The sequence below is a fragment of the Chanodichthys erythropterus genome, chromosome 24 (assembly GCF_024489055.1).
Source record: "Chanodichthys erythropterus isolate Z2021 chromosome 24, ASM2448905v1, whole genome shotgun sequence".
Taxonomy (NCBI): Eukaryota; Metazoa; Chordata; class Actinopteri; order Cypriniformes; family Xenocyprididae; genus Chanodichthys; species Chanodichthys erythropterus.
In genome coordinates, this window is record NC_090244.1 from 14,115,859 (window position 1) to 14,135,600 (window position 19,742).

General features: G+C 37.7%; 2 protein-coding genes across 2 annotated transcripts; both read right to left on the reverse strand.

Moving 5' to 3' along the window:
• Window positions 1–4,156: 4,156 nt before the first annotated feature.
• LOC137014606 (carboxypeptidase A1-like) lies at window positions 4,157–10,394 on the reverse strand. Its single transcript, XM_067378995.1, has 11 exons — window positions 10,300–10,394; window positions 9,954–10,032; window positions 7,730–7,864; window positions 7,501–7,599; window positions 6,260–6,361; window positions 5,741–5,839; window positions 5,550–5,660; window positions 5,347–5,437; window positions 4,643–4,842; window positions 4,485–4,569; window positions 4,157–4,407 (listed from the first exon to the last, which is right to left on the reverse strand). Exons 1-11 carry the CDS (start codon window positions 10,389–10,391, stop codon window positions 4,220–4,222), a joined length of 1,281 nt encoding a protein of 426 aa, XP_067235096.1. The 5' UTR covers window positions 10,392–10,394; the 3' UTR covers window positions 4,157–4,219.
• Window positions 10,395–11,790: 1,396 nt separating this feature from the next.
• LOC137014670 (carboxypeptidase A1-like) lies at window positions 11,791–16,382 on the reverse strand. The gene is made up of 11 exons (XM_067379107.1): window positions 16,295–16,382; window positions 15,983–16,061; window positions 15,731–15,865; window positions 15,340–15,438; window positions 15,134–15,235; window positions 13,567–13,665; window positions 13,355–13,465; window positions 13,147–13,237; window positions 12,285–12,484; window positions 12,127–12,211; window positions 11,791–12,049 (listed from the first exon to the last, which is right to left on the reverse strand). The coding sequence occupies exons 1-11, from the start codon at window positions 16,360–16,362 to the stop codon at window positions 11,862–11,864; spliced, it is 1,257 nt and encodes a 418-aa protein (XP_067235208.1). The 5' UTR covers window positions 16,363–16,382; the 3' UTR covers window positions 11,791–11,861.
• Window positions 16,383–19,742: the final 3,360 nt, after the last annotated feature.

Below are 19,742 nucleotides of genomic sequence, written 5' to 3' on the forward strand. Positions count from 1 at the left end.
CTTATTTATTACATCATTATTCTGATTAATGGTTTCTCATCACCCAACAGGCGTCATATGTAAAATTAGGTGGTCATGTTTTGATGCAACTGGATGACGTCACAATAATGCATGAATTCGAGTTATTTTCGCCAATGTATGGCATTCTTATAATACCATTCTTCTTGAACTGGGGAGGACATTTTGAGCTCTTTTACTGCAAAAGATTTTTTAAAAAATGAATTGAATTGATAAGCTAATAATTTTCATATTACAGCCTGTCAGGGAATCACAGGCTGGAGAGATATAGACCTTTATTGACAAATAGACGAAGTTGGCAGAGTGAAAGCAACAGGCAGCAATGATGGTGAATGCATCAGGTAAAGCCGAGTTCAGACTGCACGATTTTCAAAGTAGTCGGGTCATTGTTCTTTTCACACTGCATGACTATCTTGGCCAGCATTCAGTCGCTGCTGTGTTCAAACTGCACGATGGATCGGTGACAGAAGGTTTCACACTGCATGACTTTACAATAGGAAGAATCGCTAACAACTCTGTCTGGCACGCAAACTACGTTTCACAACCAAACACACACGAGATGTGAAAAGGAAACAATGCGATATCACGTGTGCAAGACCGGAGTTATTATTATTATTATTATTATTAAAAACAGTAGCCCGCAAGAAGCTTGCAATACGAATTGCCTGTGCGCTGATTTGCAGCGAAAACAAGAAAAAGAAAAGAAAAATAAGGAAATGGTTGGGGAGACTGTGGATTGTGTGTTCTGCAACGAGAGTTGGAGGTAAATAAATAACTTTTCAATGTGCTGCAGTTGCGGATGGTCAAGCAAATGTTTGTGCTTTGTTTCTGTTTGATAGAATTGTAATGTTTATCTGAAACAAAGCCATGCTTGCTGATATTGTGGTCTATAACTCCTCCCCAAAATCCCCACTGCTCTGTATTTTGCTCTCTCATTGGCTGTTGGTCATCGCTGATGTAGTTTTCAGTCAGAACACTTTTCACACTGCAGGATTTTGAATCGCCGACAGGTCCAGATATTTAGCATGCCAAATATCTCACGGGTGTCGGCGACTCATCGGCGATTCTCTGTGATCTCGTCTTTGCTCATTCACACTGCGTGATTGTCACTCACGTGAACGAGCACCGATTTGCCTGTGATTTCGGGCATTTGTCGGCGATTTCTCAAAACCTGTCGGCGAGCCAAAATCGGGGCTAAAATCGTGCAGTCTGAACTCGGCTTAAGTCTTGATCAAAGCAATAGTAGTCTTAGCAATCAACGAGACCAGACAGTGTATGTGGAGTGTCCTTATATCTGGTGCTGGGCTGATGAGGTGATTGAAGACAGCTGGTGATGACTGTAGAATGTGTGCAGGTGGTGGACCAGGAAGGATTCTAGGAGATGTAGTGCAGAAGGTGACAGGCATGGTGACTAAGATCTTGACAGTGCTCCCCCCTCCCGGAAGGTGCGACATTGCTTCAAACAGAATCCAACTGGGGAGGGAGGGGGAGGCATCCTGAAATGGAGGCAGGTGACAGACAGGTAAAATATAGGCAGGACAAGGAGCCTCCAGGATGGTACCAGCACCCCGGAAACCAGGGAGGTGCCAGTAGCTCAGGAAGCCACGGAGGTGCCGGCAGTGCAGGGACAGGCGTCTTGGGGATGGCCGCCATGGCCATTTCAGGGAGAGTGGACAACTATGGGACTGCCTCCATGGCCGTGTCAGGGAGAGCAGGCCACTCTGGGACGGCCTCCATGGCCATGTACAGGAGATAGGAGCATGGAAGTTTCTAATGGCCGCTGTGGCCAGAACACAGGAGACGGGAGGAGTTTCTAATGGCTGCCATGGGCATGACGAGGATGCTTGTGATGGTCACCATGACTGCAACGTAGAAGCAGGGAGAACAGGAGAGTAGGCTGGCCTCTGTGGCCGAGACAAGGGACCAAAAAGCATGGGAAACAAGAATGGCCACTTCAGCCTTGACCAGGTAAGTCACACCCACCCACCAATTTTCATAGGAAACATCAGAGTAATGTGTGCTGCCCAAAAACACCCAATAGCTAGTGCCATAAACAATAGCATTGTGACCTCTGGACTCGACTCTGGGGATTGCGCAGGTACTGGGCTGAGCTCTGGGACTCAGGGGCTGGAGCTGACACTGGAGCGGACTCAGGGGCTGGAGCCGACACTGGAGCCGACACTGGAGCAGGCTCGTGAGCAGACTCATGTATTAGAATTCAGTCTGAAGTGGACTCATGGACTTGAGTAAACTTCTGGGCAGACTCATGAATTGGAGCAAACTCAGGAGTGGATTCTGAATTGGTTTGGACTGTAGCAGACTTTGGATTGAGTTGAACTGGTGAAGGCTCTAGATTGGATTGGACTGGAGTGTACTCTGATTTAGCTTGAACTGGAGCTGACTCTGGATTGGACTCTGGGATTACAGAAAGAATAAGAGGTCTTTCAGGGGTGGCCCTGCTGAGCAGAAGGGTGTAGAGAATGCATTGCTCTAATGTACAGTTATTCACATCTCAAGGCATCTTGGAAAAGAAAAGGTTAGTCCGAACCTTCATGAAACATCTCCATGAGCATATCATCATCCGGGTGGACTGTAGAAGCCAGCTCCAGGAAATCCTCAGCATACCTCTCACTTGGACGGCCATTTTGATTGAGGGAGTACAACATATCAATCGAGCAGAGAAGCATGCTCATGCTGCAATAAGGTTGAGGTCTGGTCTTCTGTCAGGGAAACACAGGTTGGAGAGATAGGTGAGTAGAAAAAGTCAAATTCTTTATAGACAAATAGACGAAGTTGGCAGAGTGAAAGCAACAGGCAGCAATGATGGTGAATGCAGACAGGGAAATTGCAGGTGAGGTTCCACGCACACACTTGTCAGGTTGTCCGTGTGGAAACTGGAGAACGAGGAGGAACAGGAACATGGAAATTGAAAAGGAGATGGGAATGAGGAGCAGGACAAAGAGGTAAGTATAAGTGATGTTCGATTCTTGAACAAATTCTTTTAAGCTGGTTCTCAGGAAGTAACCAGTTGAGCCAGTTCACAAAATCGAACTGAATCAAACTTTAGTTCCGGGTTGATGAGGCAAGATGCACAGCCGAAGTAGCATGTCCGACTCAAAAAGAACCGAATGAACCAGTTCAACAAACTGTCAAAGTTTGCAGTTGATTACCAAGGATCCTGATAAGTGAGTTGCTGACACTGCGCAATGTAAGCTTCTATAATAACAGGTAAAATGTACTGGAAATATTTGTATATATGGTTTACTATATGGTTTGTGCATGCTGATGTTAAATCATGGAGTTTATAAGGACCATTAACAAGGAGTTGATAAGACTGCTTTACTCGTTCTATATACTTTAGACATTAAGAACATATGCATTTGTGGATTAATGCCTGTAATGTGTGCTGTAGGTGCACAGTTTTTAGGAAAGTTCATTGAGCCGAACTGTCCGAAAGAACCAGTTTGCGGAAAGGAATCAGACTTTGCATCACTAGTAAGTATACTTCAGGTAAGTCATGATCCAAGTGAAATCAGTCTTAGCTATCGACAAGACCAGACAGCGTGTGTATGTGGAGTGTCCTTATATCTGGTGCTGGGGTGATGAGGTGATTGAAGACAGCTGGTGATGATTGTGGAATATGTGCAGGTGGTGGACCAGGAAGGATTCTGGGAGATGTAGTGCAGAAGGTGACAGGCATGGTGACAATAACCAATTAATGGTCGATATTAGAATGATATACACTTTTGTCTAAATAAATTCAAAATAAAACACTAAAAACTAATAAATTAATAAACTGAATTTAGACATCACAACATTATAATGTACAATATGAAAATTGGATATTAATTTTGAGATTTGCTAAAAATTACATTTAACAGTATTAATAAATTGTTTGTGTTTTTAAAGATGAGTGTGAGATGATGGCAATGTAATTTAAATGTAAAAATAGAGGAAATGAGCATGAACAATTAAATATCCAATATAAACCGATACTGATAAATTAAAAAAAAAACTCTAATAATGGCTGATAACCTATATGGTACAGATATATCAGTCTCCAGAAGCTTTTCAGGGGTGAACAATGTATTCTTTATATTTGATAATGTATATCAAAGCAAAATCCATAAGATGGTAATTTTGTTTTCTGTTGTTTTTATTAACACTCTTTTATTCACTTAACAAATAGAAGAAATATTGTTTAATATGGATTATTCTTGGCGTGCTCCATGATGGCCATCAGGGCCAGCCATGTCTCCTGAGCAGTGGGGACGATCTGATTGGCTGGCAGGATGAAACCATAGCGACCAGTGTCTCTCAGCTCAAAGGTGTAGGAGTACTTGATGCCCTGATTGTAGGTCCAGTCAATAGTGCCTCCACTGGCTTGGTCTGAGAACAAAACGGAGAGATTGTTAGCAGGGTAACCGTGATGCAAATCTAATATTAAGATAATCTTATAAACTCACAGATGGTGTTAATGATGCTTCCATATCTGTAGTGAGTGTTATACAAAGACTGCAGCTCAGAGATGGCCTTCCTGGCGAGCTCGTGCTGAAGAGACAATACAGATTTCATTTTAAATGTTGTTAAATAAATCTAGAATAGTATGTTTCCACATGCATACCAGTTCTGTCTTGTCCTTGGCAGGAGTGCTTGTGTATCCATATGGATACAGGAGCATCTGGGAATAGCTGTGGATGGACACAAAGGCCTTGAGGTTGCCGTGAGATTTCACAAAGTCCACAATGGCCTTGACCTCTGGCTCAGAATGAGCTCTGGGTCCACGATAGGTCTCAGAGCATGGGTTATTGCTGGATCCACCACCTATAGATGAAAAGCAGAGAATTACAAGAAAGTATTACATATAATTTAAATCTTTATAAGTTAGAGGTAACACATTATTTCAGTAGTCCACTTTATACATTCTGCTAACTAGAAGTAACTTTGCAGCCAACTACATGTCAACTACCAGTCATTTAGAGGATTAGTAGACTGTTTGCTGGATATCTGCAAACACATAATTTTGATGGTCCCCCAACAGACATTCTACTGACTATAAGTAATTTTGCAAGTACATGTCAACTTATTCTACTAAACCAAACCTAACAGTCTACTACTCTGAGAGTTAGTTGACATGTAGTTGCAAAATTACTTATTTTATAGTCCACTTTAGACATTCTTCTAACTATAAGTAGACTTGAAATAAAGTGTAACCAAGTTCAGTGGTCTACCAGCACTCATCAATGTCAAAATAATTGGGATGTCCAATCAAATCAAAAAAGGCAGGTAGGGCCTTAAAGTACAATTGCAATCATAAAAGCATCTCACCTCCAAAGCCAGCATCCCAGTTTCTGTTGGGATCAACTCCAACACAGCTGGATCCCGTGTTCGGCTTTCTGGTTTTACGCCACATGCGGTTCTTAAAGAACCAACCAAACAATTGGATTCCACAAGAAAAAGGGTAAATTTCATTAAATTATTGTTCTGTTAAACTGAATGTGCATGTAATGTCTTCCAGGCATCAAACTCACACTGCTGTGGGTGTAGACATAACCATCAGGGTTGGTGACGATCTCCAAGAAGATATCATAGTTGTTAAGGATGTCGGTGAGGACGGGGTCACGTCCATAGTCAGTCACGATCTACTCAACAACAAATACACTGGTATAAATCTTTGGTTCAATTATGCTGTAGTAGATTGTATTTCAGAATTTCAAAAGACCTTCTTGGCAAACCAGATTCCGCTGGCCTGGGTGACCCATTCTCTGGAGTGGATTCCAGTGTCAATCCAAAGTCCTGGACGGTTCGCTCCAGTGCTGAACTGAGTAATAGGATATTAGTCATAATGAACAAATGGAAATATTAATTTATCCTGACATATTACTTAGGCTGCATGCATCCCAATTCTTTAATAAAAATATACATTATACTCCAGAGTGAAAATTATAAAGCATGATTTTTACTGCAAGTAGTATGGCAGTGAAATAAAATTGCATCTTGATACTACCTTATTAGCATCTAGCTAAAAATATTAGCTCTATATATATTTCCAAAGCACTATTATTAGCATACTATGATTAGGGACACTCTAATCTGGCATATAAATGGAATGCAAATTGGGTTTAGTAATTAATTTCCATCTTTATTAAATCCTGCCATATGTAATAACTAACATTAACGTTTTCTAATAGTAAAATAAGCATAAAGTATATCATATGACTGTTATTGAGTCATGACCTACCTTCAGGACATTCAAGGGGCGTTTCTCATAGCTCTGACCAATCACAATTTTGCTGACCAGATTACGGTTTTCTGCCACAAGCATGTCAATGAAAGAGTAAATCTGCAAACATGGTGAAGATCAAATGCATGGTTGTATGTAAAATTAGGTTCTGTTGGCTTATATGCAAAAATACACAACACATTTGATACAAACAATTTTAAAGGTGCCCTAGAATTAAAAATTGAATTTATATTGGCATAGTTGAATAACAAGAGTTCAGTACATGGAAAAGACATACAGTGAGTCTCAAACTCCATTGTTTCCTCCTTCTTATATAAATCTAATTTGTTTAAAAGACCTCCGAAGAACAGGCGAATCTCAACATAACACCGACTGTTACGTAATAGTTGGGGTGTACGCCCCCAATATTTGCATATGCCTGCCCATGTTCAAGGCATTACACAAGGGCAGGACGTCTGGATCTGTGCACAGCTGAATCATCAGACTAGGTAAGCAAGCAAAAACAATAGCGAAAAATGGCAGATTGAGCAATAATAACTGACATGATCTATGATGACATGATATTTTTAGTGATATTTGTAAATTGTCTTTCTAAATGTTTCGTTAGCATGTTGCTAATGTACTGTTAAATGTGGTTAAAGTTACCATTGTTTCTTACTGTATTCATGGAGACAAGAGAGCCGTCGCTATTTTCATTATTAAATACTTGGCAGTCTGTATAATTCATAAACACAACTTCATTCTTTATAAATCTCTCCAACAGTGTAGCATTAGCCGTTAGCCACGGATCACAGCCTCAAATTCATTCAGAATCAAATGTAAACATCCAAGTAAATACTATACTCACATAATCCGATGCATGCATGCAGTATGCATGACGAACAAAGATCCATTTTGAGGGTTATATTAGCTGTGTGAACTTTGTTTATGCACTGTTTAAGGCAAGCGCGAGCTCCGGGGGTGGAGAGCGGGAGCATTTAAAGGGGCCGCAACATGAATCGGCGCATTTCTAATTATGTCCCAAAAAAGGCAGTTAAAAAAATGAATAAAAAAAAATCTATGGGTTATTTTGAGCTGAAACTTCACAGACACATTCAGGGTACACCTTAGACTTATATTACATCTTGTAAAAAAAAATAAAAAAAAACGTTCAATGGCACCTTTTAAAGTACAATAAAACATCATATAATTTCTTTGAAAATGATGTTAAAAGTTCAATGACTTGTTACACCACTCACAGAGTTCAGGTCATGGTAGGTGGTGTAGACAAAATCATCGGTACTTCTCGGAAAGGTGCGATATTTCACCATCTCACGTTCCTCATCATCCAGCACATCCTTATGTTAGAAAAAGCCATCAAATAAGGATTAAATAATTATTTACTGTTTTATGGAAGTAAATATGACCAGAATTTTCATTATTTTTTGTTTGTTTGTTTGTTTCTCAAATTTTTTTAAATAGTCCCACCTGAACATTCTCAATCATGACATTATACTTGATCTGATTGTACGCCAGAAACGCCCTGACAGCCTGGAGGCTGTGAAAGGGGACACGAACATCCACAGGCAGGGACTCATGAACGGGCTCCATCCAGAAGTCCAGCTGAACACAGAGGAAAATATAGGGTAATTCTTTATATTACATTATAATATGAGTATAATATTAACCTATATATAATAGTAATACATAAACAGTGTTGGGAAAGTTACTTTTAAAAGTAATGCATTAAAATATTGCATTAATCCCTAAAAAAGTAACTAATTGCATTACTTAGTTACTTTTTATGGAAAGTAATGTTAGATTACTTTTGCGTTACTTTTCCTTATCTAGCCTGGTCTGATTGTTTGTTTGTATTTATAACAAAAAAAGTTCTATTTCTGGCAAATGTAAAGGCCCTTTCACACCAAAAGTGAAATTAATAATCCTCAGGCTGAAGGAAATGCAAATTCACGCCTGTACAGTAGAGGGCGCAATTCAAACAAACAAACAAGCCTTTTAACTCAGATATTTTTTGTAAATTAAAAAGTAATGCACTACTTTACTAGTTACTTGAAAAAAAGTTATCTGATTACACATTACTGGTAATGCCTTACCCCATATATAGCCATGCGATATGACTGTAAATCAGCATGGCAGCAGGCCGAGTATCTTAGGTAATCACGGCATACAGCCATATCGCACAGCTACTCGTGTGATATTGCTAACTAACTACTGGAAGCTCAGCTATGCTATAAAGTTGAAAAGGAGTTAATTATTTAACTAATTATAGCCTATTATATCTGCTTGCATACAACCTACTAATAAGAGGTGGTAATTGCCTTTGTCCTTCACCATCATCTGCATCTTACAGAAGAGGATTAGGGCCAAGCAATAATAAAAAAAATAAAACCATCTCGAGATTAAAGTTGTTAAATTTCAAGAAAAAACTTGTTAAATGTCGAGAAAAAAGTTGAAATAAAATGTTGAGAATAAACTCATTAAATTACGAGAAAAAAGTCGTTAGATTATGAGAACAAATTCATTAAATTATGAGAAAAAAAGTTGTTAAATTTCGAGAAAAAAAGTCGAGATAAAATGTTGAGAATAAACATTAAATTATGAGAAAAAATTCGTTAAATTATGAGAACAAATTTGTAATTTAACGACTTTTTTCTCGTAATTTAATGTTTATTCTCAACATTTTATCTCGACTTTTTTCTCAATTTAGAGTTTTTTCTCGAAATGTAACAACTTTAATCTCGAGATGGTTTTATTTTTTTATTATTGCTTGGCCCTAAACCGTAGCATCTTTAATTAGGCCTGTTAAAATAAATTTGACAGACGGTCCACTTTGTTTTCTGGCTGTTTTTCTCATTTGAGATCTGCTTTCATATTCTCAAGACATTACTGTGACGTCAACTCGTCCATTATTAGGAATTCAATGTGAGCACATCAGATGAGTTCGATACAGGCCAATCACTGAATGTTTTCAGAAATTGTAAGCAATGATATTTATATTGGATTTCAGCAAGGCTTGACATTAACTTTTTTGCTCACCAGCCACAGTGGCTAGTGGTTTTTCAAAGTTACTAGCCACTCGGCATTTCCACTGGCCGCAATTTTGACATCGATACCATAGGGAAAAACTGCCATATAGATATTTTTAATATTATTTCAATTTGGCAGCAGGTATATTAGGCTGCTGTCACTTTAAGACCTGACAAACAGACCCATTATACTGCATTTTCTTTCTCAACTGTTTACGAGGACTTAAAACATAACTGACTGTGTTTTTGTGAATACTCGCCAAGACTAAGCTGTATTAAGACTAATACTGCATATTGCATAATATTGTAACGCTAGCCAAAGGATGATGGAAAAAAACAGATAATGCATTAATTGCATTAAAACGTTAATTTTTACAGTCCTAATACAAACATTTATGTTAGATGCGATTAATTTAATTGACTGTATTTTATATATATATATATATATATAATATATATATATATAATATATATATATAATATATATATATATATATATTTATACTTTATATATTATATAATTTATAATGTCCTTACAGCCTACAAAAATAAAAGAACCAAAACCCACAATGACACTGACAAAGCAAATAAATATAGTAAACAATAGGATAACCTTTATCCCAACAAATCTGAAACAATCAGATGTGGGCTTTCCAAACACTTACCCCGAGCATCGGTTCATTGAGTTGCTTCAGGAGAGAGATCTGCTCTCCATCTTTTGCAGTGATCCGAAGAACCTGGTCTCTGTAGAAACATTAATACAATTTCTAACAATGTTACCCAGGAACATTCCTCATGTTGTGATCAATAGAATCAATATTCAGAATGATTATAGGCCCATTTTGCATATTTTAAAACAAAAACTGGCACATGGAAGTCACAGTTTGTTTTTCTTTATTTCCATTGTCAGTATATCAGAACAAAATGCTAACAAATGTTTATTTATTAACCAGTAATTTGAAAGCATAAAGTAAGAGAGAGGCTATTTGGAGACAAGATTTGTGAACTCACCCTTCAAAAGTGACTTTGCCAAATACAGCCACAAAAAGAGCAGACAGAACCAGTAACCCCTTCATCTTGCTGCTTGAAGTAAAGTTTCTCATAGTAAGCGCCTCCTTTATATAGGCCTATCATGGTGATGATGACTGGAGTCGAGGGGGTCAGAGCTCAGACAAACCTGCTGCTTTGGTTCTCACAACCTTATAAAACACTGATGGAATTTAAGGGATGAGAACATTGCATCTGTTTCCTCGCCCGTTTCTAAATATAGCAAAAATTGACAAGAAAGTGTTTTTGTATAGAAATTATGTGAGTGACTTTTGATCATTTTGGAAGCATCAGTCACAATGGGTTTGAAATTATAAACAAACCAGTGTTGTTTTTTTTATGTTTTTTGTTGTTGTTGTTGTTGTTTTTTGTTTTTTTTTGGGTGGGGGGGGGGGGGGGGGGGGGCTTGTGGTGAGGCCATTGAAAGAGTGAACACTGAATAAGCTGACTGATAAGAGCAAAAGTCTAGGCGTGTCAAAAAAGTAACTTACCTGAAAATAAAAATAAACTTTAGTCTCCTGTTTTAAACTTTCTGATCCTTTGGAGGAATGTAAAGATCAGCAGGAACAGCTCAAGGCTCATTTTATTCTTATATCACTAGTTTTTCTAGTGTTTAGGAATAAAAACATCTGTCCTGTTTCCTATTCATTACATCATTATTCTGATTAATGGTTTCTCATCACCCAACAGGCATCACATGTAAATGTGGGTGTCATGTGTTGATGTGTCTGGATGATTTCACAATGTTGCATGGATTCAAAGCGAATTATTTTTGACTTTTAGTTTAATAAATGTATGGCATTCTTATAATGGCATGCTCTTTTTGGACTGTGAAGGAAGTTTTGAGTTCTTTTACTACAAAAGATTAATTAAAATGGCACTTTAGGGTCCAATTCACAATATTTACTGGTTGCTTATTAGCATGCATAGTGACTGATTATTAGTACTTATAAAGCACATATTAATGCCTTATTCTTTATCATATTCTACATCCCCTAATCCTACCCATACCTAAACTTAACAACCTTACTAACTATTAATAAGCAGTAATTAGGAGTTTAATATGGCAAAAGTCATAGTTAATAGTGAGAATTGGATCCCATAATTTCCATATTATGGTCAATAACCAATAAATGCTCTATATTAAAATTATATATACTCTTTTGTATGAATAAATTAAAAATAAAACACTAAAAACTCAAATAAATTAATTAAAAAAGAAAATTTAGGCATCACAACATTATTATGTACAGTAAGAAAAAAATGCTGAATGTGGTAACCGGTAGCGTTTTAAAGATGAACTTTAAGGGAGTGTTACATAATGGCAAAGTTAATCTAAATGTAAAAATAGAGGAAATGAGCATGAACAATTAAACATCTAATATCAACCAATACTGATCAATTAAAAAAAAAAAAAAAAACTCTAATAATGGCTGATGACTGATATGTTATGGATATATCCCTTTTCAGGGCATTGTTTTTATTAACACTCTTTTATTCACTTCGACACATAGAAGAAATATTGTTTAATATGGATTATTCTTGGCGTGCTCCATGATGGCCATCAGGGCCAGCCATGTCTCCTGAGCAGTGGGGACGATCTGATTGGCTGGCAGGATGAAACCATAGCGACCAGTGTCTCTCAGCTCAAAGGTGTAGGAGTACTTGATGCCCTGATTGTAGGTCCAGTCAATAGTGCCTCCACTGGCTTGGTCTGAGAACAAAACGGAGAGATTGTTAGCAGGGTAACCGTGATGCAAATCTAATATTAAGATAATCTTATAAACTCACAGATGGTGTTAATGATGCTTCCATATCTGTAGCGAGTGTTATACAAAGACTGCAGCTCAGAGATGGCCTTCCTGGCGAGCTCGTGCTGAAGAGACAATACAGATTTCATTTTAAATGTTGTTAAATAGATCTAGAATAGCATGTTTCCACATGCATACCAGTTCATTCTGGTCCTTGGCAGGAGTGCTTGTGTATCCGTATGGATACAGGAGCATCTGGGAATAGCTGTGGATGGACACAAAGGCCTTGAGGTTGCCGTGAGATTTCACAAAGTCCACAATGGCCTTGACCTCTGGCTCAGAATGAGCTCTGGGTCCATGAAAGGTCTCAGAGCATGGGTTATTGCTGGATCCAGGACCTATTGATGAAACACAGAGAATTACATATTATTTAATTACTTAGTCATTAATTACTCACCCTCATGGTGTTCCAAAGCCGTAACACAAATGAAGATATTTTTGATGACAGAATGCTGATTTCCTTCCATAGACTGCTTTGGCAACTGATACTTTAACGCTTCAAAAAGTTCATAAAAAGATCGTAAAACTAATAGTACTGTAGTTGCAAATTTACTCGATTTTGACCAAGGGAGCTAGGGTCTGTTCATATAAACTTCCCTAATCCACTTCATGAAGTGGAACGCACATCAAAATGGCTGCAGGGATTCCCCCGAGGGGAAGTGCTTAGGGAAGTTTGCAAGTGCATGTCTAAAAGTGGAGTAGAAAGCAGCCATGGACTTCCCCGTAATCCATTGCCTGGACTCCTCAGCACTCATTGCTTTCAGGTGTGTCTCATTTACCTTGTTATTTCACCCTATATAAGCCTGGTCAATTCTGTCATTCATTGCTAAGTCTATGTTTGTACTGCATTTTTGAGCACTTTCCTGGTTTTGACCCATTGTTTCCTGGATTACCCTATTTGTCTGAGAGTCCTGTCTGGTGTTTGTTTTGGACTGCCTGCCTGTGTCTTACCCCAAGACTTGGGCCATAAAGTACAACAGCAATCATAAAAGCATCTCACCTCCAAAGCCAGTTTCCCAGTTTCTGTTGGGATCAACTCCAACACAGCTGGAGCCAGGGTTCGGCTTTCTGGTTTTACGCCACATGCGGTCCTTAACCAAACAGATTCACCATTGAAAAGCAGTCAGTTGGGATTTATTCCCAAAATATAGTTGTTCTGAATTGAATGAGCATGTGAAGTCTTTCAGGCATCAGACTCTAAAACTCACACTACTATGGGTATAGGCGAAACCATCAGGGTTGGTGACGATCTCCAAGAAGATATCATAGTTGTTAAGGATGTCTGTGAGGACGGGATCACGTCTGTAGTCGGTCACAATCTGCTCAAGAAAAAACACATGGTATGTCAATCCCATTTATACCAATAAATCTTTTTTAAAAGCATGTTTTTATTTGCTAACTCAAGAATAAATAGCTTTACCTTCTTAGCAAACCAGATTCCGCTAGCCTGGGTGACCCATTCTCTGGAATGGATGCCAGTGTCGATCCAGATACCTGGACGGTTCGCTCCAGTGCTAAACTGATTGAAAAGACATAATCAAAATGAAAAAAAAGTGTAATTGTCTTACACATACTGCATTTAAATACACATTGGGAAAGTATGAGATTCAACATCTATTTTGAAGCTGAATGATGTAAATGTTTTGATGTTAAAATACTGCTTAAAGAGTCATTCATAAGTTAAATTTTCTCAAAACTGTAAACAATGTACTTTAAGAGTGCTATGAAAATTTTGTTTTACGTTTAATTCTACACAACACTGTCTTGGCCAATGGCGTGAGTTGTGGGCGGGGCTGTATATGCATTCACACCATAACTTGTAAACTGGGAATTTTGTGAGACCTCCTACTTGTACCATGTGACCACTGTAACACCTGACTGTTGCACATTCATTTAGGACAGAGGTGTCCATTCCTGCTCCTGGAGGGTCACTGTCCTGCAGAGTTAAGCTCCAACCCCAATTAAACACACCTGAACCAGTTAATCAAAGTCTTACTACTGTAGGTAGGTATACTAAAAAACTTCCAGGCAGGTGTGTTGTGGCAAGTTGGGGCTAATCTCAGCAGGACAGTTGCCCTCCAGGGCCAAGTTTGGACACCCCTAATTTAGGCATTGACAGTGTTGCCAAAGAAAAGCATAATTCCCAGTCCGACGACGTAAACCACTCAGAGAAGTCACATGTTGTCATCTCGAAATTACGGTAATTACAACATGGCATGAACGTGTTTGCTCATTCAAATTTGCCATATAATATAATTGACAATTGATCATATAATATAGATAACAAAATTAGTAATGAGGAAAGTATGAAATTATTAAAAATGCTAAATAAAATTTCAAACTAACCCAGATAGCAAATTGGTTTTGGGCCAGGTCTGGCTGAGTTTCGGCAGAGATTTTGGCCCACATACTGCATAGAAGTACGGCCCAAGGTTGGCTCAAGTGCTGTTTGCCGAAAGTCAACCAAATCAAGGCCAGAAGCAGACCAAAACTCACCCAGAACCCAGAAATTAACCATTACTGGCCCACAACAGCACTGTAATCCCCAGATGTCAGCCAGATCTTAACCACAACTTATCCAGAAGCCTGATATTATGCAATATTATTATGATATTATTACGCGAGTTAATCATAATTTCTTCATTTAACACGGAAGAAATTGATTGCAACTTCAACACTATCGACTCAAGGAACCATTAAGACTTTATCCTGAGACTGCATCCGGTCATTGTTTCAATGGCCAAGGGGATTGCAAGTATTGTACAATTAACTACCTAAACAGGGGTTTAGTATAAGCTGTGAACACCTTTGTTAACAAAGGTGCTTTGATGTAAGAAACTGATGGTTCTTTCAGATGGGTAAATTACTCTTTTCCATTGATTCATTCTCCTGTTCTGTTCCGGTTTTATTAACTTTCACTTTTCCATTTCCCATATATGCGTGATTTGTGTTTGCTTTATATTATATAATTATTTATTATGGCCTACCTTAAGGACGTTCAAGGGGCGTCTCTCATAGCTCTGACCAATCACAATTTTGCTGACCAGGTTACTGTTTTCTGCCACAAGCATGTCTATGAAATTGTAAATCTGCAAATAGCATAGTGAAGATCAATTGATTGTAGATTTTGTGTCTAAAATTGTTTAAAAGATACAATGGTTAAGGATTTTATGAAAATCATATTGATACACACAGTTTTCAGGTCATGGTAGGTGGTGTAGACAAAGTCATCGGTACTTCTCGGAAAGGCTCGATATTTCACCATCTCACGTTCTTCGTTATCCAGCAAATCCTTATAGTGCAAGAAGAATCATGTCAACAAGAAACAAAACTTCAGGTTTGCATTTTGTGATTACCCTCAATAAATAATAATTTAATATTATATGAAATGAAATATTAAATATGACAAAAGATTCATTGTGGCGTAACCCAGTGTTTCCCAATCTGGGGTTTGTGAGGGAACTCAAAAAGAAATTTCATTATAAAAACTGTAAGTTAAAATATTTGTTTACCTGCATGTCATATGACCATTAACAAACATAAGAGAACATGTGAAGGTGTTTTTTCTCCAGTAATATTCCCACCTGGACATCCATAATCATGACATTATACTGGATCTGATTGTATGCCAGGAACGCCCTGACAGCCTGGAGGCTGTGAAAAGGGACACGAACATCCACAGGCAGGGACTCATGAACGGGCTCCATCCAGAAGTCAAGCTGAACACAAAAGGAAGGAAAAGAAAACCTGATGTTCACAGTTTTTTCTAGTTTAAATACCAAATGCATATGAGAAATATAAAAAATATAGATCTCTGGTCTTGATCTGAGACTTACCCCATGTCCCTGTTCAGAAAGTTCCTTCAGGAGAGAGATTTGCGCCTCATCTCGTGCAGTGATCCGAAGAACCTGGTCTCTGATATCATCAACACCATATGTTTAATTATGTTGTTAGACATGATGTGGCATTATTTTAACATAATTTCATTATATGAAGATATATATATTTGCATATGTTATAAAATATTACAAAAAAAAAAACATTTGTATTCTACAGAAGAATGATGATACAGATTTGGAATGTCATGATGTGAGTAAATGATCAGTTTTGAACAAACAAAAATCCATTTAAACCCCAATGTGACTCACCTCTTGAAAGACTTTTTGGCAAAAACAGCCACAAACAGAGCAGCTAAAAATAATAATCTCTTCATCATCTTACATAAAGTAGTGCTATCTACATTAAAATCACACTTTATATACTTTGACCATGTTGAACCTCCTCCTTAACACTCAACCACAGCTTCCTCCTGAGAATCTTAAAGGTATAGTTCACCCAAAAATGAAAATTTGTCAATTTATTCACCCTCAAAAATTTTTTACATTTTTTATTTCTGCTGAACACAAAAGAAGGTATTTTGAAGAATATGGGTAACCAAATTGGAGTGGATTGGATATTGGGAAAAAATACCATGGAAGTCAATGGCCCATCAATTGTTTGGTTACCAACATTCAGATTGAGAACTGGTGACACTGGAGGTCATTTCAATTTAGTAAACTTATTGTCCATGTTCAAGAAACCAGTTTGAGATTATTTGAGCTTTGTGACATATGCGTTATTAGTGTGTGCCAAGAAAATATCCTCCACTCCATCCACCAACACCTGTTCACATCAGACAAGAGTGCTTTCTAAGATGTGAAAGATGGGTTTAGACATCACCAGAGTTATCAGAATAGTAAAACAAACAGAAAAACATACTGACAGAGCAAGCAATAATCTTGGACAGCTTGTCTAAGATTATTTCTGTGAATAAAGGAACCTGTTGTAAAGCACTGCTCACTCGACGCGGCTGTTCAGCACTTCAACACACATACCACCGTGCTCACGATTAAGAAACTAGAAAGCAAGTTTTTTTTCTAATGGCCTTGTGTGATGGCCTTCTTGCCAAAATTAATAATGTCATATATAAGTGCTCTGGGTTGCATTTCCCAAAAGCATTGTAAGCCTATGTTGATTGTAAAACCATTGCCATCAATGGACTTCTAATCAATTTAGGCTTTACAATGTTTTTGGTTAAGGCGGTTTAGGATGAATCCAGTATCACATTTAGATTTCTAACACAGAACATCACAAAAGTTATATAAATCACAAAATTAAACAAGAAGAATTCATTTTAAAAATCAATGTATATGAAAACAATTTATTTTTTATTTATTTGTTTGCTTTTTATTTATTTTCCAAAACATTGCAAATTTGTTGGGCTGACACTATTAAATTAAGCTGTGCCCAACCATAGTAAATAAGCTGAATCAACCTTAATAAATTAAGTTGACACAACGTAAGTACATTAAATTGGAATAACATAATTGCATAATGCTGAAATAAAGCAACTTAATCATGTGGAAATCCATAATTTTTTTATGTTTGTTCAAAGAGTTATTTTTTTCATAGAGAGTAAAAGAAATGGACACAGCGACCCCATTGGAACTCAATTGAGACAAGTGAAGCCCATTTTTAGCGATTTTTAGCACTTCCTTTTCTGACGCGCAGACTCAAACTAAGCTTGATGACGTCTGCAACCTGTCTGACAGATGTAAATCTTCTAGTAGCTGTGCGTGCAAACTTCCATCGTTAATCTTGCAGAGATGGCGAGCTTGAGCGGGGAGTTCTTTGGCGTGAGTGAGAAGGAGTAAGTATTCTGATTAATTAGTTTGTATAGTATTTTAAAATGTAACGACAGTAGGCTTCTCTCTTGACGTCTCCCTGATTGCCTGCGAGCTTCTCTTCTTGTCTGTACGGTAACTTCTCTTCTGTGCGACAGAGAGTCGAGTGGTTATGACGCAATCGTTAGCTTATTTTTACAAAAACTGTTTCTACGGGGCCATAATGTAACATAGAAGGTAATGGAGCCCTTTATACATTGTCGTGTATCTTTGGAAATAAATAATGGACAAATGGAGTCTTTAAACGCCTCAGACGTATAGGTTATTCACTGTCAAAGTGACGCCAAAATGAATGGGAGTCAATGGGGATGCTAACGCAAGTGAAGTTCTGCTACAAGATGGCGGCACCCGGCCGACTTCAACTTCCGGTCGACTTCCTTGGGCACTGATTTTTTTTGAGTGTAGCTATAACAAGCTGATTCAGAAAATGCTAACATGTTAACAACAGCATGATATCGAACTTGCTGAATGACTACAGCAATATGAAAGAAAAAGTGCTTAATACCAAAGACTATAGAATAACACAAGACGTGTCACTAGTATTGTTTCAAATGGAAGAAAGTGTAACGCGCAATATGAAGTCCCGCCTTCTAAAGCCAAGAGCCAATCGCCGACTGGTAAAGTGTTCGCGTCACTTCAGCGGCCGTTAGAATCACCGGTTTCTATAGAAACAGTCAGACGCGCGCCTCCGTAGAGACGCGCATTTAGGTCTGCGCATGCGCATTAGCTTGATCCAGCCTGAAAAAATAGAGTTTTTTTGTCATGATTCGAGCGTTTAGAAAACTAAATTTATGAGTTGGTTGTTGTTAGATTTCATTGGTGATTTCAAATATGAAATTTAATCGTAAGGTTGGCGAACAGTTTTGGAGAATCTGATGTTTCCCCATTCAAAGAGATAGGAGCTGCATGATGCCCAGGATGCCCGAGAGGCGTTTCAAAGATGGCCACCGAGTGAAATGACTCGTCTTAAAGGGACTTTGTTAAAACTCATAAAATTTGATATGACTGAACTAATTTGCTTAATTTAAGTTTGTCCTACTCAAACCAATTATTTTTTTCAGCATTACCGTTTTTCTGTAATACATTTTAATTTTGCAACTTATAAAATGTTAAAATATGTTTAAATGATGTTTAAACTAGTGTAGGAAATAGCAAATGTTAATTATATTATTACATTTGAATTACTATTTTTCTCCAAACATTGCACATATATGGAAAATGTACATTCAAATACAGAAATACATTGCCATTTTACATATTACATTGAATAGCCTATACAAATGGAATATTTCTGCCCATATGCTTTCATAGAACTAGCGAGAGTCATCCTTTATGTACTGCCTCAGTGGCTGTGACCTTGTATTTGAGGTGGAAACGGGAAGGGAAGCCTGCTGCTGTGATTCCCACAATATTTTGCAATACTAATGCTGGAGTTTGACAAATGAGAGTAATATAGCTGTTTTATATGTTACTTAGTAAAGCAACATAAGCTGTATTGACTGGTAAATGTAATCAATATGCCTCAGCTGGTATGCCTGAAATCAGAGAAATAAAAAAAACAAGACCAAATCAATGAGTCTTCTATCTATTGGGGCAAATATGCAAAATTATTGGTAGTCAGTAAAATTAATTCCACAATTTTCCTGTTAATCAATTAATCGCACCTACATTAAAGTTAATATATTTTATGTTTAATACTTTTACATTTAATCTCCAAAATTATGTAGTACATCTCAAAAATGTAGAATATTATTGGAACAAACTTTAATGTTTGAATGGAGCAGATGGACAGAACAGTTGCATTTACATCAAATCTTATCAGATATTACTGTATAGGTCAAGATGACCAAACCATGGTAATCATTAACTTTTT